At 36.8% G+C, this 20,747-nt stretch overlaps 1 protein-coding gene across 1 annotated transcript in view; it reads left to right on the forward strand.

Moving 5' to 3' along the window:
• The first annotated feature begins 13,313 nt into the window (after positions 1 to 13,313).
• The window catches only part of LOC119792977 (phospholipid-transporting ATPase ABCA1-like), a 114,740-nt gene continuing 107,306 nt past the window's right edge, over positions 13,314 to 20,747 (forward strand). The window contains exons 1-2 of the mRNA XM_038299861.1: positions 13,314 to 13,405; positions 13,930 to 14,035. Coding sequence (XP_038155789.1) covers positions 13,359 to 13,405; positions 13,930 to 14,035 — 153 coding nt within the window. The 5' untranslated portion in view covers positions 13,314 to 13,358. The remainder of the gene's footprint in view (positions 13,406 to 13,929; positions 14,036 to 20,747) is intronic.

Consider the following 20,747-nt stretch of genomic DNA (forward strand, 5'->3'; position numbering starts at 1 on the left):
CTGCTTCTTTGCAACTTAACAGGAATACTACCTTATCCCATCATGCTTTTATTGGCTAGTAGTTTTAGTGCCTTCAGCCCCAGTAAAAAAAGCTTTTCATCAAGGCCACAACTTTTATCTTGTTACCTCCACTTGTGGTATTCCCTATTTATTCATAGCACCTTATTTCCTCCATTTGTGTTCCTGTAAAAGAGAATTAAATAGTCTCTCTCTTTTGCATGGTAACAACCTTGAGGACAGTGAGTTACCAACGTGCAGAATGATTATTGCCAGTCATCTCCCACTGTGTGTGAAGGTGCTCAAAATGTCACTTTCTCCGCCCTTGATACTTTTCTTTTGTAAAAAATACTGTATTTTAATAGTCAGAGGTCAGTTTTTGTATTAAAATGAACCAGCAAGCCCTCAAGCTTATTTTTTTTGTTCTTCCCCTGAAATTGAAAAAGATTTGTAACAGTGTGTGATTTTTAGATGATAGAGATAAAGTGAGACAGCATGAATTGGTGATTAAATAGATTTATTGCACAGCCATGCATTCTTGGCTGTTGATGAAGCTTTGCTGCTCACTCTTTACATTTCCACATCTATTTCCTCCCTGAATGACAATGATCTATGGGGTCATAAACATGGTGTATTACATAACACCAGAATGTTTTCTGTTGGCAGCTAATACTTGCTTGATGAGTCATGGTTAGCATACAGACAAATATACTTTAATGCATAAGTTGCACATTGTGACAGAATGGCATTATTGCTAAGTAATAATGATTTTATACATTGTACCAAAAGATCTAGTTGCCTTTAATATTATCTTTTTATTAAAAGCTTCTAATAAAATGTAGGTTTTTATTACCTTTAATAAAGACAGTAAACACCATACACTATGACGTCAAAATGTGTTCCCCAGCAGTATCTTAACTAAATTGTAGCTTTTTTCTTTTTTGATGATTTAGTCTCTCACACTTTGGTGAACTGCTCTTTATATAATTTTAATTCATTAGGTTTTACAACATAAGTCAATCATTCTCTGCTGTGGTTCTGACACATTTTTTTATATGAAGTTGAAGTCTGGACTTTGACTTGGCCTTTGTTAAATGTTGAGTTAAATGTTGAGTTTGCTTCTGTTCCCATTAGATTGTAAAGGTGTATTTGAGAAAAACTGTTTGTAGAAGACCTGTTTGGACAAAGCTTTATTTGTAGTGTTGCACATACTGTTTCTTTCTGCATTTTCTATAAGAAAAGAGAAAGGAAAAAGTGAGTAATAAATACATGCCTCCAAATGCCTCTGTTAAACTAGCATTTCAACTTGACCTCTTTTCTTCAGCTATGGTTGCATTTCACATTCTCCTCCTCCTTCTCCTTACCGTCAGATTGTTTTAAAAGGCTTATATGCCATAAGTCCGGACAAGCTGATGTGATGCACGCTGATCCTAATCACAGTTCTTCAAACCTGAATTAATAATATAACTTTATTGATCTCACATTGGAGAAATTTAACTCTTCATCCCCTTGGTAAGCAGTGGGCTGCCATTGTGCGGCATCCGGGAAGAAGTGTAGGGGGAAGGGTCTTGCTTAGTAAGCCAGACAGGAGGCAGTGAGATTCGAACCAGGTATTTACAACCTTCTCAGAGCACACCTGCACTGCTCTAACCAACTAGGCCAACACTTCCCATGAATTTTAGAGGGCCAACAATACTGCCACTTGTTAGGTTTTCCCATGTTTGTTTTTGTTGGAGATGTTGCCAGGGATTACTGAGAAATATTCTTAAAACATAAAAAATATATCAATATTTATATATTATATAAATATATTAAAGGGTTCATTTAATTAATATTTTCTCCATAACAGCTTTGATCTAACTGGTGCCAGAACAAGTTCAAAAAGCATATCCGATCCACCTTAGTAATTTAAAGGTGGAGACCAGGTTTTAAGGTATATTATTGAACATGTTTTCCCCATTATAACCTCAGGCAACAGTACATGTGTCTAAAATTCAAAAGGGGGGTTCAGTTGACCCAGATTTACCACGGTTTCATTATGTGAGGTACTATTATTCTCTGAAGATTCTGGCTTCGAACTCAGAACCTCAGGATTCCAAGCTCTATGCCCTAACCCAGGGGTCAGCAACCCATGGCTCTGGAGTCGCATGCGGTTATTTGGCGTCCCCTTTGCGACTCCCTGGAGCTTTTTCAAAAAATTTTGAAAATCTATTATTTGTTTTAATATGGTGTGCAGGAGGTCAAAGTCAAATTAATAATGTTTTCCAATGCTGTAAACATTTGTATGATAAATAAATTTAAACAATAATTTGTGTCATAGCCATAGAGATCAGTGGTCATAACTAGCAACCAGTGTGGTGCGGTGCCAGGCAGACAAAGCGTTGGGTGTGTCTCGGACCATGGATTCTGAAGGGGAAAAAAAGGAAGATAGCTGATGAGAAAAGAGGATTCAATAAGTGGACCGAATCATTTGCTTTCATTATCAATGGGAAAGGGTTGCCTGCATTTGTGCTTTGTAATGAGAGGTTGTTAAAAAATAAAAAGAAAATTTGGAAAGGCATTTCCAGGGAAGGCAAGCTAAATATGCAGCCCACCACCAAGTTGGGAGAGAGAGAAAAAGTGCAATTGCAAAACTTCTGGATAAATTAGAGAAGCGCAAAGATAAATTTAGGAAGTGGATTGCATCTCCAAACTCCACTACTGCTGCTAGTTTTGTTGCAAGGATGGAAAACCATCCACAGATCAAACAGGTAGCGCTCTGATGCAGCGATGGGAACTTTCTTCCATTTTTTCCCCAAAACCTAAAAATATAAATCACAACAAGGAACGATGGTGACGGAGGATGTGGGATTTTTGGGGTTAGAGAGCTCTGCTCTGATGGATGTCAGTTCATACTTGGTTCCTTATGACTCAATCAGCTCCTCCCAAGAGATACATGTCCACCATAGAAACATTCATTTATTGTGTTTCTAGAATTTTATCAATGCAACAAAGCCTAAACAGTGCGGTGAAGGGCAGTGAGAAGCGTTCACTGCTCCTCCCTCATCTGATGCTGCTAGGTGACATTTGCTCCAGGATAAACATTTGATCATGAATTCTTATTATATATTTAAGCACACATAGTCCTTTTCTATAGTGGGATAATACACTTAGAGCCTGTGTTGCCATACGAGGCATATATAAGACTTTTACGTTTTTGTGGCTCCAGAGAGATTTATTTCGTTTTTTGGTCCAATACGGCTCTTTGAGCAGTTTGGGTTGCCGACCCCTGCCCTAACCACTAGACTGCCACTCCCATAAAATTACGGAGCAATGAAATGAACTCTTTGCATTTAATCCACTTCCATCACTCCCCTGAGATTTGGTAGTACATGGTTTTCGGAAAATGAGGAAACATCGTTCCTGGCATTGCACCAATGTTTATTAGATCTATGTCACATACTGCATCATAGAATACTCTCATGAAATAGCTACATAGTGTAACAATGCCACAAGTCTTACTGCCATTATCATGATCCCTGGAATTCAGTTGGACTTTGATTTGACCCCAAATGTGTGTCTGTACTTGTCTTTCTCTCATTTGTTTCTGAATTTTTGTTTTGTCAGAAGTCATTAATAGATGAATGTTCCCTTTGTGAACAGGACTGCCTTATTTTGAGCCTGTTTGTTATGGTTTCGGCTTCAGATACTACTTTCCTTTAGTGCCATCAGATCCCTGCTCCTCCTCTGCAATTCCAAATCTTCTAATTAGACTCACCTGTTTAAAAAACAGCCATTACTTCTTTGAGTTCTGAATAATTTAATTTATGTACTGTGGTTGTTAGATTATCCTGCAATGCACTGCTGATGTCCTTATGTTGTCCTTCCTGGTATTATGGTTTTATTCTTGTCCTTCCCCCATGTAACAGTAATCTTCATTTACTGTGTTTTCCTTCTTTATGAATGATTAGTAACTTCCCTTATCATGTTAGCCATAGACAGGTAAACCTGAGATTCATTTTCAATAATAATAGAACCTGGTAAGATTGGCATTATTTATGAATTTGAAACCTTTCATTTTTCTTTTTTTTTTTCTTTTATCTATGGCTGTAATTGATAAATATCATCCAACCCTATTGTATATGAATAACGGTATTCAGCTTACATAGAAACATGGTTTAACCCTAACACTGCACTGCAAACATGAACACCATGACCAACTATCTGGGTCTCTAAATTAATTCAATTCCATGGCAAAGACCACCCATGAAAATAGAGCATATCATAAGGATGTACTTCCTTTGACCTGGAATACTTCCCGTTGAATAAATCATGATGAAGAGCACCAGCACCACAGACGTTCCTTTTTCTTCTCCTTTTTATCTTTTATCCTGCCAATCCTCAGAAAATGCCCTTGAGAAACCGCAGAAACTGAGAGAGAGAGAGAGAAAAAATAAACTAGATACTGCACCACAGAAGGTAGTGTGAAGACATTGTTTCCATGGTAACGGTAAGCAACAGTAAGCCTGCTATCAGTTCTGAGGTATTGACTTTGGTTCATCTGTGATATTTAACCTTCACAGCTGAATAGGTGGCCGTGTGTGGTTAAATTGTCACCGCCTGGATATTTCCTAATTTACAATTGATTACTTTATTTTTTAGAAACTGGCCTGACTCTGAAACGGCTTGGTCTAGTGACTAGACTCTAGTCTATTAGACTGCTTGGGTCAGCCATTAACTTTTCATAAAGGGTAAAGGAGGTAGATCTGCATGATGACGTCGACCCCATAGCTTGATGAATAAAGCACCACAAAGAAATATTTTGGTGATAATATTTGCAGTGTTCCCTTGTGTGGGCTTAAAGCTTTTTTGCTGCACTATGTATATCCATCCATCCATCCATCCATCCATCCATCCATCCATCCATCCATCCATCCATCCATCCATCCATCCATCCATCCATCCATCCATCCATCCATCCATCCATCCATCCATCCATCCATCCATCCATCCATCCATCCATCCATCCATCCATCCGCTTCTGCTTACTAGACATCAGGTTGGCCCCAGCATCACTTTCTAGCTTATTCTTTGGGGTCCTCTCAGAATAGTCACTCCAAACAGTTGTAGGTAGGCCTAGACATCTTTCATTTACTTAAATATGAGTAAATTAAATATTGGAGTAACTAATTTCTTGTGTTACATGTTTGTAGATGTAGTTAGCTGTAGGTCAGAAGGCTCGTTAATAAATGTAGAAAATGGGCCTTCAGAATCCTTTCATTATACTATATAAATTTATATTTTTATGTAAATGTATTTTATTCGACAGTATTTTACCTAAAATGGTCATAGTGCTGTTCTCTATGATTTAAATGCTGACTACTGATATTTTTGTAGTAGCCCATTGGTTACAAATAGTACAGATTGCTACTGTAGATGCCTACTGTATGTCACAGACCCACATTCTGAGGTAAGGGTGAATTACCCTTATTGGAATTAGGTAATCTCAAATCTAATTGGTATTCCACCTTCTCCCCTGAGGACATCCATACTCTGCATTGTACATATGTGGCCACTAGGTCTACTACTAAAACCATTGCATTGATGAAAACAATACTTTATGCAGTACTGCATTCAAGCTTCTGTGAACAATTTAAATGGAACATAAAACCATCACACTCATCACACATCCTCCCTGCAGAGTAAAGAGTTTGGAATTGTGAGCGTCGATCAATAGCATTTTTCAGATAAGTACTTTATTGCTTATTGGTAGTAAAATGTTTAATTTATGTACTTAAATTATGTCAAATAAAACTCTAAAGTTCTTCTTCTACATCCCCAAACCTACAGTAGCTCTGGCTCTCAGTCTTAATAATTTGTCGGAACTTTGTCAGGGAGCAGGGTCATACTATTATACCAGATTTATTTAAAATAACAGATTCGATCTTGACAAGAAACACATCAGGATATTGGTACACTGTCCTACACTGAGATTTTCTTTTTCTACCTTTGTTTTAACCGTATGTCTGTAATCCAGATTGCTGGTTTGGAATTATCTGACAGCAACTTAGGGCTTGATTTTATATGACTGTGTAGATCTGATCATTGTTGACATGTTTCTCTTTACCAAATCTCAAAGCAGTTTCAGGAACAGTGACATTCATATCAGTAACACAATAACAACATATAATAGTGCAAAATATCTCCTAAAAGCTGAAATGGTTCTTGCAAATATTCTGGACCCTCACACATTTGTCAACGCATGTCAAATTAAAAACATAGACTACAAAAGAGTTAAATTTCAGCTTAAAATCAGAGGCAGCATGGCATAACCGGTACCAAAAATCAGATGAAAACAAGTGCTCGACTAAGCCGTTTCCTTCAATATATTTGATTACTTCTTGGTTTATATTTCCCTCAACCTGACTTGCTTCCTTCTCCATCAAACCCCACAGAGAACAAAAAACTTAAAAAAAAAAAAAAAGCTGAACACATGGAGGTTTGCTGATGGCAGCCCAGGTATTACCATCACATTATGTTCCCCTTTCAATCTTTCACGTGGGCAATGTGGACCAAGGCCAAAATAATTAGACTCACAAAGTTTAAACTCATTGTGTGTACAGTGGTGAGTAGAAGCTCTTGCTTTGGGGTTTTGTTTGTGTTTCCATTCCTGTAGCTTTCAGAAAGAGAGGCATGTTTGTTCATAGATAAGCCAAGGTTGCCGTGCCGTTCATCCACATTATCTCTGATTCCTAAGCCAGATGAGACGTCTTCTTCCTCTGTTTTCTTACTGTTTCTTCTTTGTTTTCTTATTTCAGCTATCCTCATTTTCTTCTACAAATTTAAATTTACTTTACAGTTTACAGCTGAACTGTTTTCTGTTCTTACTTTGGTATTTTTTCCACTTCCTTTCTTGTTAAATTCAAATTTGATTTTATAACTGTGAGTTTTATATGAAATTATTTAGGATTTTTATTTTTAATTTCTCAACAGTGCCTTTTAAAATATCCATACCTCACAAATGTTTCTTTTTACAAACTATTTACCAATTATTACACCTATTTATAAATTATTTACAAATCAGCTTCTATGTTACCAACCAATACAGAATAACAATACTAATCATTGAAAATCTTAAAGAGTACAGTTCAATCATTCTTCCTAAAATATGGAGTGCAGCACAATAGAAAACTTTCCGTAAAAATTCAAAAAATATCCACTGGACTTGGTTTTCAAGATTTGAAGACGTTTCGCCACCTCTCCAGGAAGCTTTCTCAATTCAATTGTCTGGATCCGCAGTGAGTTTGAGTCTTATATAGACAACGCCTTGTATCGCTTGGAAACATGCAATGGTAACCGATGAATGGGTCGTTAGTTCCATCGTTAGCCTGTAATATCTGAACCTGTCTATGATTCTAGGGGTCTCCTGTAATACCTGACAGGTATTACAGGAGACAATCCCCCCCCTTAATGGCAATCCCCCCTTTAACGACCGACCCCTAGAATCATAGACAGGTTCAGATATTACAGGCTAACGATGGAACTAACGACCCATTCATCGGTTACCATTGCATGTTTCCAAGCGATACAAGGCGTTGTCTATATAAGACTCAAACTCACTGCAGATCCAGACAATTGAATTGAGAAAGCTTCCTGGAGAGGTGGCGAAACGTCTTCAAATCTTGAAAACCAAGTCCAGTGGATATTTTTTGAATTTTTACGGAATGACTATGACCTGGATGACTGAGAACCTTCATCAGCACACAATAGAAAACCTACAAGGACATGACCGTCCACCAACTTCAGTCCAGAAGTGTCAGAATAGGACTTTTTTTTAACCAGAGGCTACTGTAGTGCTTTTGTTTATATCTGTCAGCGGATCACTTTCCTAGAACCAACAGGGTTTATATCTTTCTTAGCTCTTTTTCTCTATATAGATTTTTTGGTCTGCCTCATAAGGTTAGTCACGGGTATCAATGTTTTTGTTTTATACTTTAGTTTCCTTCCTTTTCAACTCAGAAAATAAATTGTCAAATGTGTTGCAAATTTGAAACTAGAATAGGCTCGATTTATGGCAGTCTTACTGGTCAAAAAGTGCAAACACAGACAAATCAAATGCAACGGAAATGCGTCAAACAAAAATGCTGTAATTACAGATAAAAATGAGAAAAAACTCTATAATCCACAAAAAAAATGCAAACAAAAAATTCTGCATCAGAGAAAGAAAATGATGCGAATAGGAAAAACCAGCAGCAAACTCGCTCAACAAAACAGAAGAGCTCCAGACCACTAGAGGGAGATGAACAAAAAAAAACCAAACTGTATTGGACCAGACCCTCTGAACAAAATGAATTAAATCTTTAATGCCGGATATGACACATACTTGCTTTTTCATACTGTAGCATCAGTAGATTCCTGTAATTTATGGTAAAAAAAATAAGCACATTAAAATGTCATATTCAGCATGAAGTTAATGGATATAACATATTTTAAATTCACCACAACAAAATGAGTGTTTTAATGGAGCATAATAATACTTAAGTCAGATATTAAGAATATTAGGCATTCACATTTTCTGATGATGTGCCAAAAGTACTAAATTACGTATGTAATATACATGTATTGATTATGTTATGGAAATTGTATTACAGGCATTTTTTTAGCGCAACTGTGTGAAAGTGGGAAGTACCAAGATGGCGGCAAATGACTTAAAGGAATAGTACACCCAAAACATGATTAGCCTTCATTTTCTACTCACCCCCATGCTGAACAAAACTCTGGAGTACTTTTTTGATATCTCAAATGCATCTGGAGATCTGGGAGGCTTCTTGCTGTCTGCTGACATTCAAATAATGAAGGTCTATGGCGCCCGAGACAGAAAGGTCCATAAAAGTCCATAAAAACGTGTCAATATTCCTCCATACTGCTCGTCCAATGTAATCCAAGTGTCCTGAGTGGGTAGCGTCCATAATTTACTCGAAACGAAGTCATTTAGAACGTTTTAGAGCCTAAACAGTAGTGTATAGGATTTCCTAATAGCGCCCCCATGCGCGCTCACGACGCTACGGAAGCCGGCAGACCAAACCAGCGCATTCAGCTCGGCAAAGAACTCATGCTCTTCCTCAACACTGAAGTCCTCAGACATTTTTCTTTCGTTGTTTCTTTCTTTGCACAGGTAAACAGCACATTTCTTCTTCTACGCTTGCATTATCGGCAGAGCAGACGCTGAATGCGCACTTCCTTCCGGTTTGGTCTGCCGGCTTCCGTAGCGTCGTGAGCGCGCATGGGGGCGCTATTAGGAAATCCTATACACTACTGTTTAGGCTCTAAAACGTTCTAAATGACTTCGTTTCGAGTAAATTATGGACGCTACCCACTCAGGACACTTGGAATACATTGGACGAGCAGTATGGAGGAATATTGACACGTTTTTATGGACTTTTATGGACCTTTCTGCCTCGGGCGCCATAGACCTCCATTATTTGAATGTCAGCAGACAGCAAGAAGCCTCCCAGATCTCCAGATGCATTTGAGATATCAAAAAAGTACTCCAGAGTTTTGTTCAGCATGGGGGTGAGTAGAAAATGAAGGCTAATCATGTTTTGGGTGTACTATTCCTTTAAGTCTTTTTTGGTCTATCAGCAATTAAGTGAATAAATAGAGATCAGTGGTTTGCACATGTCAGCCATCGTACTTTAACTTCCTCTTTAAAGCTGTTTTTTTTTTTTTTAGTTAGTGCTTTTTTCCTCTCCAAGTCATTATTAACTATAACACATAACTCATCACAATGTGATTTTATGTGATTTTTTACTGGTTGAATTAAGTGGAAATATTTGCTATTTTGTATTTGACAGACATTAAGAAAAGATTCTTTATTTTCTAACTGAATTGTTTATTTTCTTTTTAAAGAAGAGGCAGTTCCAAAATAAAACTAGTTAAGATATATTGAGAAGAAACAGCAGCCTAATCCAAAAAAACAGCAACACAGAAATGCATTCATTTTAAAAGTTTTCTTAGTTCTACCTTAAAGGAAAGATGCATATGTTAAACAGAATTATTTGCAGTTAGCAATTGTGATATAAAAGCTTCTAGGATATACATTTTTTTCTTTTTTTAATGATCTCCAAAACACAGTATCTATAAAAAAAAAAAGAATATTTCATATAAGTTCAAGGTTGTCATTCTTTCCCGTTCCCGTAGTTCTTAAATGCTTCTTAAATAGTTTTCGTTCCAGTAATATCTTAAATGCACAGACGTTTTATGGTTGTATTGTGACAAGATGTGAAGTTCAAGGAGTATTAACTCTTTTTAATTGTAATGTAGCAACCTAGTCTAATCTATAATGGAGCTCTATATGCTAAGTAAGAAATATGAGAATACATTCAAGGCTAATTGGCACAGCGGTAACCGATTAAACAACATGCTGTTTTTACGTATAGCTCACTGATCAACCCGTTTATAACGGGGGGGCATGTTGGTAAATTGCATCACAGTTGGGGGTCCAAACTTCACTTTTTAAAGGATATCTCTGCTTAGTAATTAGTGTTACCTCTCTGAATAAGCTTTGCAACTGCAGCTGGGGAGCTGGTGTGCATCTACTGAGGATCAGTCTGCACAAGGTACAGTTTATTCATAGCACAGTGTCGCACCCCTTCCTAATTGGATGTTTGAATGTGCCTGTTCATCCACAGAGGGGTATCTAATTAAGGTCCTTTGACATTAGACACAGCTTTCTGAGTTTTGGCGGGGGTCTCAATTTTAGCCGGGCTTCCCATAGTCAAGCTTAATTGACTATTATGATAAGGGGTGAGAGTATGTTTCCCAGCAGTGTAAACACATGCCACCTGTTAAGTATTCTTGCTTTTAACTGTTGTTGATTTTGCATCATCTGGGTGAGTTAATGCGTAAAAAAGGATTCATTTCAGCACAGATGTGTTTGGCTTTCACAAGATGTAGCAGGGAACCTAAAGGTGACTTATTTTTATTCCGAATAAAACATAAAAGATATGGAGGCAGCTTAGCATTATCTTTTATACGATGCATCGTCGATCAGGTCAGAGGTCACGAGAATATGTGCAAACGTTGATCATAAACTTGTAGAACACCGGAGTCATTTTGTTTTCCAATTTCTTTTGTATTGACAAAATAAAGAATCTTATGTTATAACATTTAAATACCCGAAATCTGGGGCTTCCTGCATAGAAATGTTTAGAGCTGAAACAAATGATTATTTTGGAAATCAATTAATCTGTTGATCATTTTTTTTGCCTAATTAAAAAAAAATACTTTTTACAAAAGTAAACAAGGTGAAACTTGTTCACTTGAGGAGTTGTGTATGGAGCATGCTGACAGACAAAATCGTTTTTTTTTTATATTAAAGGTCTTTTTTGGGGTGGCTCATCACAAAAAGTGATCCTCTTAATTGTCAATCATTCTGGTGATACGTTTACATAAAGCCATCCTACATGCTCGTCCCCATTTTCACTTACCCGTGGTGAGTAGTGGAAAAATCTTCTTTTGGAAAGTAAGCTTGTATGAGTGGTGCAAACAGCGACTTTTAAACAGAGCATGCACGAGTAGAAATGGGCTTTTGCACGCTCACGTATGCGTTTAATAGGAGTTCCCTCTCAGGAGCGGGTTCAGGGTTGTGCATATCCTTTTTTTTTGTTTTTTGTTTTTTTTAAGTGGAGGAGGCGCTTCTTTTCAAAAATTCACAATTTTGGTATAATTACTTCTCTAAATGAGTTACTCTTTCAGCTAAAGGCATGCTTTAGAGTCTCTATAATCCATTTAACGAGTAATCGTTTAATAAATTAGTCGGCAAATATTTAAATAATTGACTAATCACAATTAATCTGATTAATTCTTACAGCCCTAGAAAATTTTATTGAAGTGAAACAAATGTTGAGCTTTTTGGCCAAATTGACAAGTAAACGTTTTTGGAATTAAGATCCATTTTAAAACAATGCTGTTCATGTTGCATGTTGAGTATGATGCTGTAGTATCATACTTCGGGCCTTTTGGCAGGCTAGTGGCAATGATGCAGATACAAACATAAAATTAACCTCAAATCAGCCACTATATGTAAGATTTTGACCCTATTTTGTTAGCTCACATAAACCTGTGCTTTTGCTTCTTACCGTCAGATATCCTTTCATTTTTGTGTCATAACATGTCTGTGTAAATTATGTCATCAAGGTCATGGCAACCACAAACAGCCTTAAATTGGAAGGCAATCGGACTTTCGCTTAGTTTTTTTGGTTTCAACACCTATCCAGTATCAGTTAGGTGTTAAAGTGGTTCTGTCCTTCAGGGTTTCATCATGTTCCAATTGTGTCCTGACTGTGTTTACTGCCTTTAACGTGGAGAGAGGTTACATCGAAGGAAGCAATGGTTTTGATATAACCTCAGAATGAGAGATTAAACTACATCAGCGCTCCAACTACTGATTACTCTGGTGCAAGCTAACAATTGACAAAGAGTCCTAGATAGGTGTTGAAACACCTTAAAAAAACTGAGGGACAGCCCTACATAGTTAGGGACAAATGCAAGTACAAATGTCCCACTGGGATCAGCTTCATAGTCCTGGTAGGCCTCTTCTTTGATTTTAGTTATTTTGCTCAGGCTATTCAGGCCGCTATATGTTGAAAGGGCAATATTATTGCCATTACTGTCTATATATATATATAGTAGAAATTTTGCACATCCAGTAATAAAATGTCACGGGGGGATGATATGGGGGATGGTCATTTTCGAAGGAGGAGGATTTTCAAGATGAGGGGGGATGCATTCTCCCCTCATCCCCGCCTCAACTCGAGTACTGATTATTCCATCCTGGAAGAGAACCTGTTTATGTCAATAAATAAAGCCATGAATGTGTTTAACTTCTGACTGAAACAACATAATATCTTTTAGAAATGAATGACCTGACCAGTCTAAAAAGCCTGCATAAGACCAAACTCTTCAGTGAATTTATAGTCATTGGATCTCACTTAGCCAGCTAGCAGCTGAAGTTGCTATGTTTAACACAAATAAAAAATGCTGAAAAAACAAATCTGTTTCCCCTCCTGCCTGATTACAAGTAAAACAAATGAAAAGTTACTGTACATCGTTATGCTCCCTTATAACTAAAGGTAATTTTGAAAATGCGTGAGCAGAAAAAAGTCAAAAACTGATGTTTACAGTTGTTTTCCAGAAATTCAAATTCAATTAAAACTAGACTACCGGTACCTAAAAATGGATTTTATTCTAGCTTGCTCTGCCTTTTTGGTTCCACTTTAAAAGTAAAGAACCTTCTTTAACAGTTTTTAATGGATTATTTTTGTTTTGAACAGAGAGTACAGAACACGACAGACACGTTGCTGGATTTAACTGGACGGAACATGTCAGACTTCCTAGTCAAGACTTATGAGGACTCTGGAAGAAAAAGGTAATTCAATTATTATTTTATATTTTGGAATCACCACATTTTTTAAAATACTTTTTCACAAACATGGCCAAATTCCTGCCTGCTTTCCTGTCGTTTGCCTCCTCCATGGATCCTGCAGTTGAAATGTTTTGACAAATCCTCGTGGGCCACTCTTTGATTTGCTTTCCTTAACCTGTCACTCTGCTGTATGGAAACAGTTTCAGCCAACTGTCAGTGATGGAATTGAAAGGAATTACTTTGACATCTGTTTAATCATTACTCTAGAGCTGTCTGCATTTCCACTAGCTACTCTGTATTCCATGTTCATTTTCTGCACTCTCTCATGATCGTATAAAAAGAGGGTTTAATGAATGACCTTTAAGATTTATTTAAAGATATGTATATAGTAAGACGAAGCTTTCATATTAAGAAATAGTCTGTCTGAGCAGCTTCGTCCACTCTATTGACAAGTTTCTGTTAATTTTTTAAAATATAACTGTCAAAAATATACAAGGAATTTCATTGTTTTGTTTCTGCAATTTTAGGTATGGAGGAATTTCTGTGGGAGCAGTCAATTCCCAAGTGCGTCTAACGGAAGCAGAAATTGAGGACGTCTTCAGGGACTTAAAAGGCCTGTTTAACTCAACTCAGGTATGTCATAAATGTTTGCACTGATCGTGCCAAACTGTCTATAGTGTTGGGTTCTGTGCATTTATGCCACCTATGTTTGAAACAATATGCCAGACAGCAACAATTCCACAGTTTTACTTCAATCCTGACCTTTTTTTTTTACTTGTATTATATGCATGTATTTAGACATGTCCACCCCTAAGATACGCCTCTGAGAAACTGCTTTGTTGTATTTTTGTAAATTTTGATGTTTCGCCACTTTACTGATACTTTATTTTCAAGATGCAAGTACTAATGTCCCATGATTACCAACAGGATTTTGTCAAAATATCTTCTTTATTTAGAAACAAAGACAAAAAACAAGAAATGAGAAATAGTTCTGAGCATTGTTTTACATTAATTCCAAATTTGTTTATATTTTATTTTTTTGGAAGTCATTCAGTGTATAATTTATTAAAACAGGTCTTAAATAATCAATACTAATTATCCAGAAGACATGGCTTAAACTTTATGTTGTTTTTTATTCAGTATTTTATCTTGCAGTTGTGTTATTGTTTTAATTTAAGACTTAACAGCAAGTATATAGATGAAAAGAAAAGAGAATAAAAACAGCAAAAAATGTTGATTGATGGTTAAAACACAAGTAGCACATTAACGGTGAAAGCGCATAACAGTGTTTAGGTCTGATGATTGTGCCGGTTGCAAAAATCCATTTCAGGCTCAAAAAGGACAAGCCTATCAGGACAAACACATGGCTTATATTGCTTATGTTTAGCATGAAGGGGACTTTTGGTGTTCATGCTGCAGGCATAATTGGTGACTTAGCAATTTTAAGCAATAGATGAAAAAGAAAAATTTATGTCAATTTTAAAAAAGAACTTAATCTTCAAAAACGTCCCACAAGCAATGAGATCTCAGCACTGATCAACATGCAGCTCTTAATTTATTCTACAGATAGCTTTCCTTTTTTTATTATTTGCCTCTGAGGGGCTCTGACTCTGCTTTTTTGTTGTCTTTTGAATTGACTTAATTAAAGGACAATAAGAAAAAAAACAAATTAGGGAAAAGGTTTATATCTCTCAGATCCATTTTTGAGTGTCCATGGAAACTGACCATACCTGTGTAACATTTTAAATCAATCAGGAATTCAGGAAGCCCAACAATAAAATACTGCCATGATCGAAGCTTTAAGGTATTTTACATCCAAATGTTTTAATTGCTTGTATTAATAGTCTTAAACTCTGTCAGTTTTGTTCATGTGAATAATTTTGTATGTGAGTTAAATCATTTATGGCCTTGGGTACAATCTATCAGCAACCCCATGCCAAGCCCATCCTTCTGTCTTTTCTTTCGTCTTCCACTCTATCTATAGCAAACACACTCATTACCATCTGAAATCGTGGACATTCTAACAACTCTATGATCAGCAGGTTGCTCTGGCTCCAGGCAGCTCAGCATCATCATTGCCCATGTTTTCCCCCCTGCGTCTCTGGTATTCCGGTGCTAAAGTGACTTTAATTTCAGCTGCAGAAATGATGTAACCCTTAATGGCCGGGCATTAGCTCTCATAGAAAAGCTGCCCCTGCTATTATAATCCTACATTTTCCTCGGGAAATGCCTGGCTTTCTCGTCTGCTGCTGGAACTGCTCAGTTGTTATATGATGTGAAACAGTAACTGGAAGCAGCACTGGTTCCTTCCACTCTGAGCCATCAGTTCCAACTGGGATATGAGCATTGAAATTTTGGTGTAATTGCATTTTCTGTTTCCAGCAGGTAGAAATTGAGTTATGTACAGCAGGATGTATTTGGAATAGTAAGAGGCAGAAAGCCTAAGTGCTGAAAATTACCTAATTAGGCAGAAAAAAAGGCACACAATAGTTAGATAATGTTAGACTGTGACTGTTTCCTAAAATGCTTCTGTATTTAACTGAAGGTCATTTTCCTCACTAAATCATTTTGTTGAACAATCTTATATTCTCTCCTGTCAATTTACCCAATTTATACTCAAGTATTCACTGTATCTTGTTAACTGGAAATCAGAATAATAGATTTAGTGGATAGCAAGGTGTTTTTGTCTTTTAAAGACTTGACGGCCTATTCAATGCTTAGAAATTCAATGTAGACAAAGTGGATACCACAAAAAATGCTTAGATCATCTTCCACCTTTTATCTTTCCAGGTTTTACTCATATATTGTAATTTTATTGAATTTTTTATTTTTTCATTTCATTGTCTCATGCCAGTTCAAGTATTTTGTAGTAGCGCATAGTTGTCAGCACTGCACAGAACATAAACATACCTTTAATGTTGCACATATCTATGTCTGGCTGCAATTTTCTGCTAAAGGTATGTTCCTATGCAGTAGGAGATGCTGAAAAATAATCGCATATTTGCTGCACCATCAGAAGTGTGTACTTTCCATCAGAATGAAAACATCCTCATAACCGGCCACCAGAGAAAAGTACAGATACTTGTGTTAAAAAATACTCTGGTAAAAGTGGAAGTACTGATTAAACTTCTTTACTCAAGTAAAAGTAACAAAGTACAGGCTTGTAAATTTACTTAAAGTATAGAAGTAAAAGTAGAAACCACTTTTTTCATGCCGTTGCCAACATTTTAAAGGGATGTCTGCCATTAGGACTAGATCCCCGTTGTGTTCATTTTCAATCATCTCGTCGTCCATACTACTATGCTAACGCCACCGCCACCAAGCTGCAATGATTTGCCGCGAATGAATACTGCTGAATCTGTCGATTCATCTTGTAGTGGTGCGTCAAATGCAACGTAGATTCCCATCCAATTAGATTGAATTTGGTATTGATGACATGAAAAATAATAACGGTAACTCCATTGAAATGATTCAAAACTAAAGTAACGAGCCAATTTTTAAAAATGTAAGGAGTAGAAAGTACAGATATTTGTGTAAAAATGTAAGGAGTAGAAGTAAAAAGTCGCCATAACAATAAGTAGTAAAGTAAAAATATCAGAAAAATCTACTTGAGTACAGTAACAAAGTATTTGTACTTCGTTACTTCCCATCTCTGAAAGCCACATAAAATGGACTACATGATGGAGGGATTCTTCAATTTTATAAGTAACATGAATTAGGAAGAGTTAAACTACTGTTTTTCATTTTTCAATACAGAACTCCCCAGTTTTATTGATAAGATATGCTGCCAGGATGAAAAAAATTTTTTAACACAAAAGGGAAAAATCACACCTGTTTTTCATGAAGTTTTTAACTTTAAATTACTTTTACGAAGTAATTAGGACTTACTCCAGAGTATCTCACACTGAAGGCAAGGAGTTATACCACCGTATAGAGATCCTGTTTTATCAGGTAATATAAATAAATGTAATATAAATCTATGAAATTGTAGAGGTCTTGTAATCCAGGACAATACATCTGTATGACTGCAGTTGAAGAACGTTAATTTGGATACTTTGTAGGCATATTAGAGAGGATAATAAATACACTATTAGAACTATTACCATTTCACATAATAGATTTTAAGTAAAGTATATGGTTGTAGTTTAAAATGAAAGTACCACGTAAAGAATGAAGGAACCATTTAAACACACAACGAAATTGCCAAGTGGATGATTGGGCCAAAATGACTGTACACTTCAGTGGTGTGGTGTGTTGTAGGTGAGCCCTGGTACTGACGGAGGTCTTCGGGTGGTAACAGCCCAGTCATTGTCGTTGAGCAGGAAGGAGTTTGTCAAAGATTAGGATTAGACAGTTACTGGCCCACTTTTCATCTTGTTTCATTTGCAGTTAATCCTCGGGAATTCTCCCAACTGAAGGTTTCTTCATTCCCTGCTTGGCAAGGCTCGTGCTGGAGTGAAGTGAAAATGCGAAAAAGACACAAAAAGAAGATTTCCTTGGGTTTTTACAGTGGGATATATCACAGACAAGCGTAGGAGTCTTGTTCTCGGCCCTGTGCATGAATAGACTTGGAACAGAGAGAATGTTATTCAACAAATATTTCTGTCTGCAGAGATTTTAGAGCTCTTCCCTCATTCCTTTCTAACGCAGTGATACAGAAGAAATAAGTTCATACAGCCTTACTAAAATGATGTGTAAACATTTTTTTTCAAGCAATGCAAGAAGAATGGCTAAAAAAAAAAGGACTAGAATTGCCCTGAACAGACAAAGTATCCCACTTCTGAGAATGCCACCATGTGTTGTTGGCTTTTGTGACTGAACGATTGCAGAATGGAGAAAAATAAGCCCCTTGTAAATGTCTCAGAGACTGGAGGTGTCTCTTTGTTGTCCGTTGCTCTCCTTTCCATTCCCGTCGTGTCAGTGAAGACAGGAATTTGCACCTGAGCACACTCCTGCATTCTCGGGATGTCTTTCTTGATTTCTCTCCTCTTATTTTTTTGCACCTCCCACCTTCCTCACCAGTTGTCACAGACACTTTGCCTCCTCAGAGCTCTCTGATGCTGCATACTCTTCCTCAGACTCACAACCTTTTTCTTTTTTTTCTTGCTCCTCTCGTCCGCTTCTGATGAAGGCAGAGTCCAACAGGAGGTCCATTTGCATTTATATCACACATGTAATGTCCTCAGCACTCTCGCGGCTGAGCTCAACAGTGTGGTGTCAGCATGCCACTTCAGAAAATCGGAAGCCCGTCATCTCAAGCCCTCATCTCAAGGCTCATTTCACATAATGCGCAAGTGGAGAGGAGCTGCTTTTAATGCAACCTGTCAAGTCTTTTCAACATTTGCGTATCTTCATCACTTTGCAATATGTTTCTTTTCGTTTATTTATTTATTTATTTTTTTGGATAATTGATTATGTCAAGTAAATTGACAGCTGTATTTGCATTATGAAAGTAATTGTTGAAGTTAATTTTCCATTGATGTTTTTTTTTTTGTTTTTGGAGGGTTTGGGGTTTTAATTACATGGTTAAAGCAAACAAATCTAAAAGAATAATGATTCTATTCATCTATGGACAAAAAGCTGGGTAAACCTTGGATGGGTTACCACTCTATCGAAAGGAATTAAAATACAATCATACACACACATTTACAATTAAAGACACAAATTAATCTACCAGTATTAAATCGTGCAAAAAAGAAAATAAAAAATCCTAGACAGAAATATCTAAAAACTGTGTTTAGTATTTGTTTTCATCCGCCTCTGGTAAGTACTTTGCAGAAGCAATTTTTGCTGCAAGTACAGCTGCCAGGCATTCTAGAAGATGTGCACACAGAATCAAAAGACTGCAAAATATGGAGCTCCCTTAAAATTCACTTTTTTGTTTCTTTCTTAATCTTCTTATTAATATGAAATTTATATGCAGGGTTTAACGGGGACATTCCAACTCATCAGTATGGCTTTATCTAAATAATTTTACTTCTTGTTAAGTGTTACCAGAATACAACTGAATTTTATTATATTGATGAGCAGCAAGGCTTCTAAAATAGCAACTTAACAAAAGTATGTGTTATATGTTCAATTTCAGCAAATATAAACCCATTTATGTCATGCATGGTAAAAAGGCTTAATTTGCATTCCATATATTAGTTCTTCTTGAGACAAAATGTGCCACCTAAAATCTGGGTGTCTTTATTTCCTTTCTGGTAGGGCTGCTAGGGATGCAAGTTATTACTGTTTATGTTGAAGCCTTGTAGATATTATTGAGGTAATTTTTAAGGTGTCTATGAAATAATTAATAACTGAGTTATGTTTGGCAATGCAAAAAGGCAGGAGGTCTTCCACATCACTGGAACTGTCTGCTGGCTCAGGCTAAGGTTGGGGAGGTGCTGTAGAATCCCACAGGCTCTGGGACTAAAACCATCTGGACTCGGGGACCTATTGTGACTCGATATCCTTAGTTGCCTCTTCACTTCACTTAACAGTCAGGTGAAAAGCAGAGGGAGTGGAACCACCTTCTTATTTGGCTGAGAACAAACTCATAGAAGCAGGAGGGTCCATGGAAGAGCTGGTGGATGATACATTTGAGGTGTGACAGAGAAGCTTCAGGTCAAACAAGGCTAGACTGTCCAGTTGGCTGTGGGCAGGAGAGAAGGAGATTGAGCTGCTTCCTGAACCTAACCTGTTGAACAATGTCTTCATTTCATTGGCTCCTTCCATACTTTCTTCTGTCGTATACTCCTTCTGCGTACAGCCTGTAATCTTCTTAATTCCTGACCACACGTCTGATATTGTTCTGCTGGAGTTTCATTTTTCTTTCTCAGTGTTATCTCACAAATTCCAGGGGTTATCTCCATAATGTTCTTATCTGGATTTATGCAGAGAATGTTCTACACACCCAGCATTGATTGTTCTAATTAAACTGACTTTTCGGTGTAATCGGTTACATTAGAGAAATAGATCGATTATATAAAAAGGGGCTGAGCACGAAATGCACTTCACACTTTTTAAATGAACAACTACTTTACCTTTTTACTTTAGAACGTCTTTAACGATTGTGTTAAATCTCAATTAAATGCATTCAGATTTGTGGTAGTAAATAGAAAATGTTTGTGATAAAAAGGTTCAATGTATGTGCTACATTTACCGGAAACTGTGTTCCAACACATTTGAATTATTTCACTTTGACAAATATAATGTCAAAAATTTTAAAAAGAAGATAACAGTCAGAAATGGTTGGCATATTTTATTTCCAATGAAGTCTCAGTTAAATAAGTGGCACATTCCTCCCTAATGCTCTGCAGAAGTCTTAATTCTTGTCTGCCTCTGTTTCACACTTTGCATTTCA

This window comes from Cyprinodon tularosa, unplaced genomic scaffold (assembly GCF_016077235.1).
Source record: "Cyprinodon tularosa strain WSP-4 unplaced genomic scaffold, ASM1607723v1 ctg438, whole genome shotgun sequence".
NCBI lineage: Eukaryota > Metazoa > Chordata > Actinopteri > Cyprinodontiformes > Cyprinodontidae > Cyprinodon > Cyprinodon tularosa.